The sequence below is a fragment of the Nicotiana attenuata genome, unplaced genomic scaffold (genome assembly GCF_001879085.1).
Source record: "Nicotiana attenuata strain UT unplaced genomic scaffold, NIATTr2, whole genome shotgun sequence".
Classification (NCBI taxonomy): domain Eukaryota; kingdom Viridiplantae; phylum Streptophyta; class Magnoliopsida; order Solanales; family Solanaceae; genus Nicotiana; species Nicotiana attenuata.
In genome coordinates this window covers 93,203-104,367 of record NW_017671645.1, presented here as the reverse complement: position 1 = coordinate 104,367, position 11,165 = coordinate 93,203, and the positions used below count along the sequence as shown (strand labels likewise).

The 11,165-nt window shown below is 37.8% G+C and overlaps 1 protein-coding gene across 1 annotated transcript; it reads right to left on the bottom strand.

The window, feature by feature from the left end:
• Window positions 1-3,509: 3,509 nt before the first annotated feature.
• On the bottom strand, window positions 3,510-6,651 carry LOC109209461. Its single transcript, XM_019372733.1, has 4 exons — window positions 6,401-6,651; window positions 5,329-6,289; window positions 4,793-5,170; window positions 3,510-4,631 (listed from the first exon to the last, which is right to left on the bottom strand). Exons 1-4 carry the CDS (start codon window positions 6,649-6,651, stop codon window positions 3,510-3,512), a joined length of 2,712 nt encoding a protein of 903 aa, XP_019228278.1.
• Window positions 6,652-11,165: the final 4,514 nt, after the last annotated feature.

Sequence of the window (11,165 nt, the reverse complement as noted above, 5' to 3'; positions counted from 1 at the left end):
AAAGGTCAAGATGGATCCAACACGGCATGTGGGTTATAATGATCCACCCCAAACACAACAAATCTGTTTTCTTTTCCAGTCTGTCACTGTAAATCAAACACACACACACACAACGAACAAAATAGAAGATGCTGCCAAAGCAGCTTTAAAGTATAATGGCCTTTTATAGTTTGTAATCCTGATCATTAACAACGTTATCCTTAAACTGATTAACATAAAGTAATTAACTTTCACTAAGTAAACCTCGGCAAAAGTAAAATTCTTTCGTTAAAAGCTAAATCTCCTTCTCACCCCACCTCCATTTGACCTGTCTTGTGCCTATTGATCAACATCCAAAACTTTGTCCTGTACAAATTAAACCGAACCAAAAGTAATGAAGGGAAACGAATCAATTCCCATTCCTAGATTGAAAACTGCCACTTAATTAGTCAATAGTCATCCTTATTTGCAAATATTAAACTTTAATCTTAAACACTGATGAAATATTAAAAAAAAATGTATGAAGACTACTATTTCAAGTGAATTTAATGGATTTTTTTTATCATAAATATTCAATATTTTCAGAAGAAATTCATGTTCAACAACAATTTGAGCTTTCAAATATTTTTCAACTTCGATTTTTAATACTATTTTCCCCTTTTATTTAAAAAATATATTCTTTCTTCTTTTACTTATCCACTCCCGCAAATCAAGAAAAAAAATATTATTTTCCGTTTTACCCTTATTATTAACTACTCATTCTTTTCAAAATTCTTCACTACTTATTATTTTTACGGGCATTATGATAAAATGTGTACTTCATTGTTATTTTATTAAGTAAAAATTGCACGGAGCGCCCTATTTGGTCGCCCCCATTTAATGTATACCCACTTTTTAAATTTTTTTTAATTTGTACTTACTTTTTAAACAACTTCAGGCCTCTTTCTCTTCCACCTTCTCCTCCTTCGTTTTTTTCTTCTCAAAATTTTCCACTCAACTGCCGCTCACCTGCAAGCTTTCAATAGAGTATTTCAGGGGACATGGTGTCACCCTTGTTAGTCCTCGATCGATTCGTCTTCGTTCTTGGAAATGTGATCGTCATCATTTTGCTCTTGAAATCAGGACAGTCATTTCTAATTCCACAAATAACATTTAAATCGATTTGTACGATGAGTACAAGCAAACATGTACGATGCACAAAGAGGCTTCTCGGGAACAAAACAAGAAACAGACAAAACAGAGTATTCTGGTAGAAGAGGCATTTTGTGAACAGAGCAAGAAACAAAGCTCTAAGATCGACTGACTAAGTGTATCTGACATTTACACGAGTCCAAGTGTAAAACAACTCTTCTTTCCTCTTGATGATATTATCATATACATGTAGCTCTAAGAATGCTGAAATTCAGCAAATATAAACAAAAATTTCATCTCCTAGAATGCTGAAGTTCAGCAATTACAAAATAAAAACTTCAGCCAACTATTGAACTGAAGTTTGTCATTGCACTATGAACTGAAGTTTGCGTGATTGCCTTTGCAAGTGAGGCCAAACTTCAGGCAAAAATATCTAAAGTTTTGCTTTGATAAGGCTATACTTCAGGCAAAATATTCTGAAGTTCAAACTTCAGACATAAATTTTTGCTACTTCAGGCCCGTATGTCTGAAGTTACCCGAAAAGTGAGTACGCTTTTAATTTTTTTTGCAAAACGGGTATAAGTTAAAAAATAACCCAAAATCTGGCGATTGCAAATCCCCATTTTTTTAAGGCGATTGCAAAATTTATCGTGCATAACTAAGAGGAAACAGAGAGAGTATTATCAAAACGACTACAAATTAAAAAGTTTTATTACTTTCTGTTAGATTCAGAAATCATCATGAGAGAACAATTTTCCAATTAGGGTTCATGAGATAGAGAAAAGGGAAAAAGTCGTCTCTTTCTTCAGAGAGAAAGTGTTCTACTTGTCTTTTTTTACAAAAATGAAAAAATAGAAGCCTCTAGAATATTAATTAGCCCCTATTTATATTGTGGGCCTGTACAGTGTAAGAAAAAAGAAAAAATTGAAAGCAGCTGTTACAAAATAAATACGGGCTAGGCCCAATCGTTCCACCAGCTAGCCCAATCGCCCCGTCCAAGCATCAAGTAACTCCAACATCCCCCCTCAAGTTGGAGGGTGGACAGACGCCCAACTTGCCAACCAAGGCGCAATGGTGTAGACCTGTCAAAGGTTTAGTAAAAATGTCAGCTAGTTGAGAGCTAGTAGAAACATGGGACAATGAGATAAGACCATCTGCCAACTTTGTTCGAATGAAATGGCAGTTGACTTCGATGTGCTTGGTACGTTCATGGAACACCGGGTTCTTGGCAATATGAATAGCAGCCTGGTTGTCACACAAAATAGGAATTGGGAGATCAACAGATAGACCCAAATCAGATAACAGGCAAACTAACCAGGCTAACTCAGCGACCACTCTACTCGTGGCTCTATTCAGCCTCAGCTGATGACAAGGAAACAATGTGCTGCTTTTTAGACTTCCAACTGATGAGGCTACCACCCAATTGAATGCAAAAACCAGAAACTGAGCGCCTAGACTCGGGGCAAGCCTCCCAAGCACTATCATAACTGGTCAGCAAAGACAAATCAACAGAATTATTCAACAAGGCCCCAAAATCAGAAGTCCCCTTTAAGTATCTCAAGACATGTAAAGCTGCAGTCATATGTGAAAGTCTAGGTCTCTGTAAAAATTAACTCAAGTGTTGGACAGCAAAACATAAATCCGGTCTTGTGTGAGTCAAAAAATTTAGTTTACCAACTAGGCTCCTATAACTTTCAGGATGAGGCAGTAGGTCCCCAACATCAGAGTGTAACCTTTGGCTCATGTCCAAAGGACTACCAACATGAGAAACATCGGCACACTTGTATTCTGATAGCAAATCAGAGATAATTTTCTTTTGAAACAAGAGAATACCTGATTGAAGATAACAAACCTCAATACCCAAGAAATAGTTAAGCAACCCTAAGTCCTTAATTTTGAACTGAGCATCCAAGAAAGCTTTAAGAGCAGAAATTTCTTTCAAGTCATCCCTAGTGACAATGATGTCATCTACATAAACAGCTATAAGGGTAGTATAAGAGTCAGTTTTCTTAACGAACAAAGAATAATCATTCAATGAGTGATTATACCCCCTAGAGTAGAGTGCATGAGATAGCTTCGCGTACCATTGTCTAGAAGCCTGTTTCAAACCATAAACAGACTTTTGCAATTTGCAAACCAAAGTAGGATACTTAGAAGAAACAGAAGAAGCAGAAGATGTATAAGTAACAGAAAGACCTTGAGGAAGTTTCATGTAAACCTCTTCATCCAGATCCCCATGCAAAAATGCATTATTAACATCCAACTGAAACAAGGGCCACCGATTTTTGACAGCTACAACAATCAGACATCTAATAGTACACATTTTAACAACGGGAGAAAGTTTCATTAAAATCAATGCCTTCCACCTGAGTATCACCTCTAACCACCAATCTAGCCTTTTATCTCTCCACACTACCATCAGATATGTATTTAATTTTATGCACCCACTTGCATCCTATAGGCTTTTTTCCAGCAGGTAATTCAACAATTTTCCAAGTTTGGTTTGCATCGAGGGCCTCAAATTCTTTCCTCATGGCCTCTTGCCAAGCAGGAATAGCAGCAGCGTGAGTGTAAGAATGGGGTTCTACTGTAGTAGACATGAGTGAAGAGGAAGAACAGGAAGCAGAAGGGAGCTGGACCACATAATCCTTCAAGTGAGAAGGGAGTTGATGGGTTCTAGAACTTTTTCTGACTGCAGGACCAGGAAGAACTACTGATTCAACAGGAACAGTAGAATGAATGGGAGTAGGAACATCAGGATTGTGGACAGAGTTAGGAGCATCAGGAGGAGTGTCACGTATTGGAGAAGGAGGGAGAGGGAGATCTGGAGGGATAGAAGAAGCAGTAACAGCATCAGCATTAGAATCATAAGCAATAGGCATTGAAGGAGGAAGATAAGAAGAAGCAGAAGATGGCAAAGTATAAGGAAAAACACATTCATGAAAGATGACATCCCTAGAGTAGAGAACAGACTTGGTGGTGAGATTGTAAAGTTTGTACCCTTTTTTAGCAAAGGGATAGCCAATGAACACACAAGGAGATGCTTTAGGTTGGAACTTATCTCTATGACACTTGGGAACACTAGCATAGCAAAGGCACCCAAAAGGTTTTAAATGAGAATAGGAGGGAGCAGCCCCATAAAGTAATTCAAATGGAGTCTTGTTAGACAAAACTTTAGAAGGAAATCTATTAATAAGATAGGTTGCTATTAAAACCCAATCTCCCCAGAACTTGGTAGGAAGATTGGATTGAAACAACAAAGCTCTTGAAGTTTCTAGTAGGTGTCTATGTTTCCTTTCTACCACACCATTCTGTTGTGGTGTGTGTGGGCAAGCTGTTTGATGTATGATACCATTATCGGAAAAAAATTGAATGGCTGTATTGGAGGAACCAAGCTCCAAGGCATTATCACTCCTAACCTTTTGGACAGAAAGGTGAAACTGTGTCTTGACCATTGCTACAAATGCTTTAAGTAAAGTAAAGCATAGCTCTTGGAGTGTAAAAGATGTGTCCATGTTGCTCTGCTATAGTCATCAACTATTGTCAAAAAATATTTTGCTCTAGAGTAAGTTTGGATGTGGTATGGTCCCCAAGTGTTAACATGAATAAGTTGGAATATTGAGGTGGAATGGGAAGAACTATCTGGGAATGATAACCTAGGTTGTCTAGCTAAAGGACAAACAGGACAAATAAAAGACTGTTTAGTAGACAAATCATTAGAGATAGAAGGAATATGCTTCATTTGAACAAAAGGAACATGCCCCAATCTATAATGCCAAAGAACATCATTTTTATTCACATTATTTGGAACAGTACAAGAAGGTAAAGTAGAAACATGACATGAATTCTCAGTTTGCACATTTTGAATAGTAGCACAAGGTAAATCAGGAACAGAACTGTGGTTCACATTTTGAACATTTCCATGTAAAGAAAATTTAGCATTCTGTAAAACAGAGTTATTAGGAGATGAGATTGTTGGAGGAGCAGAATGGTTGAGGTGAAATTTGTATAATCCTTGATCCATTCTACCAAGCTCCAGTAGCTTCTTCATAGAATGGGCCTGTAGAATTATGCAAGAAATAGAAGTGAATAGCACATACAATTGAATTGTACTATTACCTTGCTCACAGAAATGAGATTGTAATGAAAAGATGGAATATACAAAACATTGTGTAGAGTGAAAGATGGTAACAAAGTAAGGGAACCTGTACAGGTTACCTTAACTTTATAACCATTAGGTAAAGAAACTAAGTAAGGAACAGGAAGAGGTGTAATATTAAAAAGGAGTTTCTTATTTGAAGTCATGTGGTCATTTGCCTCTGAATCCACTATCCAAACCCTTCCAGCTACACTAGTCAACATGCGCACAGTAGAACTACCATTTAAGCACATAGGAGAAGAAGAAGTACTACTAGCAAAATTGGCAGATCCCATTAGAACAGGTTGGGACCCTGAGTCACCCAATATAGACTGACTGAGCAATTGCATCAACTGGGAGTACTTCTCCTTGGTGAGACCAGGGATCATAGAGCTTTGATCAGTAGGAGGATACATTGCAGAAGGTTCAGAAGTCTGCCCCTCAGCACTTGCAGCAGTACCAAACTTCTTACCCTTTGTGAACTTGAAATTTGGTGGAAAGCCATGTAATTTGTAGCATTTCTCAATTGTATGACCAGGTTTCTTGCAATACTTGCAAGACAAAGTATCATTAGATCTTTGGTTGCTTGAATCAAAGTTCACCCTTTGTGTATATTGTTTTGTAGATGAGAGTTGAGAAGGGAATCTATTAATGTTGGAATTTGCATTAAAAGAGTCTGATTCTGGATTAAGTTGAGCATTAGGGACAACCTGTCTCTGTTTTTCATCTTGCAACAAAATATTGTAGACTGTATCAAGGGATGACAATGGCTGCATAATTAAGATGTTGCTTCTTACCCCCACATAAACCTCATTAAGACCCATGAGGAACTGATGAACCCTGTCCTCTTCTTTCTCCTTCTGGAGTCCCTCCTTAGCAGCACAAACACAAGAATTTGCATGGCTGGTACACATAACCCCCAGTTCATCCCAGAGTTTTTTAAGTTTGTTGAAATAGGAAGCTATGTCGAGAGTCCCTTGATAAGTAGATGCAAGTTCTCTCTTTATTTCAAACACCTTAGTTCCATTAACAGTCCCATATCTATTATTCAATTATTTCCATATGCTTTCAGCAGTTTCAGAATATTGTACACTTTCAGCTATATCTGGAGAAAGAGAATTGATTAACCAGGATATGACCATATTATTGCACCTGTCCCACTGCCTGTACTGGGGAGAATCCACAGCAGGTTTGGTGCAAGACCCATCGATAAAACCTATTTTATTTCTAGCGGACAAAGACACAATCATACTCCTCCTCCAACCCCCAAAATTAGTCCCAGAAAAAGGCACAGCAGCTAAAGACACCCCCGGTACATCAGAAGAAAGGAGAAATAACGGACTTGAAGGTTCAGGGGTATAAGCAGAGGAGGAAGAACTTGAGTCTGGAGTGGAATTAACCATGATAACAAAAATACAGCAACAAAATTTCACAACAATGAATTCATGCAAGAGAACAAATAGAAATGATTGTACCACACTTCTTTGCAACCTGAAGAAGAAAGGCCTTGAGAAACTTCAGCTTGAAGAGAGAATTTTAGCCTTAGCAAAGACCAAACAAAACTCTGTTAATCACCGAAAACCCTAGCTTTGACGAAGAGCACAAAACTCCGATAATTAGCAGCAAATTCTGACCAAAAATAGAACGACACAGTCGAGTAGGAGCTCCTTAACTCGTGAATTGAACAAAAAATCGACGAAAATGTTAGATTCTGAATCTCAGCGAAAATCGAAGCGATGAAGATATATTCGATGAAATTTGACGAGGGTAGCATCGGTCGACACAGAACGCCGGGGACTACCAGATTACCCGCTCTGATACCATGTTAGATTCAGAAATCATCATGAGAGAACAATTTTCCAATTAGGGTTCATGAGATAGAGAAAAGGAAAAAAAATCGTCTCTTTCTTCAGAGAGAAAGTGTTCTGCTTGTCTTTTTTTACAAAAGTGAAAAAATAGAAGCCTATAGAATATTAATTAGCCCCTATTTATATTGTGGGCCTGTACAATGTAAGAAAAAAGAAAAAATTGAAAGCAACTGTTACAAAATAAATACAGGCTAGGCCCAATCGTTCCACCAGCTAGCCCAGTCGCCCAGTCCAAGCATCAAGTAACTCCAACACTTTCAACTATTAGAAGAAATTTAATATACCAAAGGAGATAATAATGGACAATTGCGGTTGATCCTCCTGATAATTAAATGGTATGGGCGGGAGCCAGGGAGGGTTGTGGAATAGAATAAAAATAAAAATTTAAAAATATTTTTTCCCATTCGATCAGCCATATAGTACACGACGTTTAAGGGTGTAACTTATTTCCAGTAAAGTTGGTTGAGAATCTTGAGGTCTCACGTTTAAATTTTAACATGTACAAAAATATTAGATAATGGATAAAATTATTCGTACTGAAAAAAAAAAATACACAGTACATGGCACAACAAAGAAATGGGTATAATACTCTTGAAATAATGAAAAATAATGATTTGATTTGGTTTGGACAAATGCAAATGGTGCAAAATGGTTTATCTCGATTCGGATTAATGATTTGTTTCTCTTAATCAAAAAGATGTCCCACCATCGAGGCTATTGACGCTGATGAATGACCAAAATTGTGGAGTTGTTGGGAAACTACGAATTGATGCTTGCTTACTAAACCATAACTTTAATTATTAAAAGAAGAAAAGAAAAGAAAAGAAAAGAAAAGAAAAGGAAGTCCATTACTTGTCTTAGAACTATGGGGGTACGTGGGGATTAGACACTGTGTCAGGTGAATGATGATGTCTCGGTGGTAATATTTAAAGGTTTTGGATAAGTGTCTTAGGCATTTTAGAACGCTATGTTAAGTGGCAAAAGAAGTGTAAAAAGTGGCAAACTTGATCAGCCACTTTCTTGCCATGCACAACAAAGTTACATGTAATTACAATTATAAAAAACCATCATTTGACTGCACAATTCATCCACATCAGAAGTGCTTTTCTACTTAGCCTACTTCTCTTTCTCTCTTAGCTTCTCTTATTTTTAATTTTTCTTATAAATTTTCTTTGTCCTATTCTCTTTTCAATCTTGTTGGATTATTGTAATATAAATATTTTGTTGATTCCTGTATCTTCTAAATCAAATAGAGACGAGCTTGTTTAATTCTGGGGAAATATTTCACATTGCTGAAATAGTTTCTTAGGACAGTACCTAGCACGACTCAAGCTAATTCATATATCTGCTTACAAATAATATTATTGCAGTATTATGATCGTTATTTTCCGGTGTCATTTCCCTACAGCCTCAAGGTCCAATAAAGAATTCCAAATATTGGAACTCATCTTTCTTCTAGACATAGACAAAAGTGTAATGAATTCTATTTTTTGTATGTATGCTAATTTTTCCACACATACATATTTTATAGTACAATTATATTTATACCTCGATATCAATTTTTTGGTTGCTATAATAAAGAGCTATTATAAAGGACATATGTGAATCTAGATTTTTTAGTTTATGGATTCTAGACCATATTGTTTTTTTTACTTACTGAGTTCTACGTAAACTATTTATACATATTTATTAAATTATTTAATACAAATACATGGTTTGAGTCAAAATTATTTGATTCTGTGAAATCTGTAGCTATAAAGCTGACTTCTCCCCTGATAAAGAATGATTGTTATAAAAGGGTCTGACTGTATATATTTTCAATTGTGTCCGGTCTAAATTCGCCACGGGAGACGAGCGACAACATCTCACATTTCTCTTTCCCTAGCTAGTGTTTCAGTTGGGGTGAAGAGGGGAGAGTGTTGCTGTGGGAAAGAATATATCGAAAGGGAAGGTAATAGTAACAACAACAGACATTAAATAAAGTAATGATATTCCACGAACAAACATCAAACACATTGTAATAGTTTTCGTCATCAAGAAAGCAGCCGTGATAATAATGATTGAAGAAATTGATTCAGTTGGGACGTATTTATGACATATGATAAATCTCGATTTCCTAAATTTGATGTTGATGTATGCGACAGAGATATGATAATTTGTGTAAGTTTGAAGCACAAGAAGTTTCTTGTAACTTTTACTGTAGACTCACCAACCCATCGCAATTTGATCGTGGTCGTTGCATTTCACCGAGTTTTCAAACGAAGTAATTAGAGATCAGTAGGGGAAAAAAGTTTTTTCGTCCAATCATAAGGTCAAGTAATGAAACCATGCATTTTAAGTTTTTGTTACATACATAGTCTTTATCCTAAAATCGAATAACAATTAAATTTATACGCGGTTATAAGGATATATAGAGTAGATTAATATTGAAATTGACGATAAAAGAGTAAATGCAAACCACACGAATCGAATGGTCTTGGCCCTCTAGTTTAATCACCCTTGAACCAAAGATGTTTCAACTGACATATGAACAGAGTAACAAGATAATGAAAGCTAGAAAATGACATTAAATTGCTTTAGGTTGCGTAAATGTGATGTGTTTTACAAATTATCAGACCCCCTTTATATAGTAGGGAGTCCTACTCTTGGTACAATTCTATATGAGGTAGGAAATCTCATGATTAGCTAATTAATTGGCCTCTTCTTGATACGTGCCGGGATTTCCGCCGTGATCCTCGACCGATTGCGGATATTTCAGCTTTCCGTTATTTGGCTTGATAAGTTTCCCTCGATCTTACTTGGTCTCTAGCTTACTCGGTCTCGACCTTGCTCGATCTCAATCTTGATCGGTCTCCGAGTGACGAGCTCGACAATCTAACTTTGCACCATGGTTCGATATAACATGGGGTCGAACGTTAACCTATCATATTTCAGTCTCGATTAGTCACACAAGGGGCGAGCCCGGTTTATATCGTATACAGATAGTCCCCTTGTTTCTCGGAGAAAAGATAACGAGAAACGATATGAATTTTCGAAGCCCGTCTCGATGGCCGTGACGTAAGCGACGAACGGTCACTGGACACCCGACTATGACGTAAGCAACAAATGGATACCGAAACGTCCTGTCGGTCCGGTTACCAAGGCATTAAATGCCTGTCAGTTGCTGGTCGGCCACTGTGGGTTCAGAACCATCACCAGCAAGCTATAAGCACCCTAACTTTCCTTTATTCAAACTTTACATTCAAAGCTCTTCCTATTCTTGTTTTTTCAGAAATACATTTGCTTTGCAAATCTTGCACCGAAATTCCTTAAGCTTTTAGCAAACCGCATACCATCTAAATCCCTTTCTTCTATTCTACAATGGTGAAAACTTCTAAGACTATACCGCAAAAGGAGGTCGCCTCTTCATCACGGCCCGTCGGTGACGGGGCTGTGGCGGAACCTCTCCTTGAGGAATTCATTCCGGCAGGGTGCCCTATTGTTGCTGATTTTAATATTTAAAAGTCCTCCTCGGTACCGGGTCGATGCGAGCCGGTCTCGAGGTACCTATGCACAATTACCGATGATCTCCTCACCAAGGTTAAAGAGGATTGCAACTGGATCGACAAGCATGTGGTGGTACCTTCGTCCGAGGAATCGATCACTACCCATGTGGAGGGTTTTCTAAGTGTTTACACTTACCCCTTCACGTTGGGTCCCTTAGATCCTATCATCGTTTCCTTCTGCAAGAGGTACGACGTGACCCTTGGCCAGATCCACCCTTCCTTATGGAGAATACTGATTCTCCTCCGATTCTTTGTAAGAAAAATTGAGGGATGTCCCTTTACCCTCGATCACCTTATGCGCCTCTACAGTCCTCGATTCCATCGAGGAGGGCTGTTCAAGCTTGCTCGCCGGGCCATCAAGGCCCCGTTCTCGAGTATAGACGAGGCTCGGGACCGAGGTTGGATGGGCCGATTTGTTTGAATAAAGACTTCAGACTTGATCCCTGCCGAAGACATGCCATTTCCTGAGAAATGGAACAGGAATCGTAAGTAGTACTTCGCCTT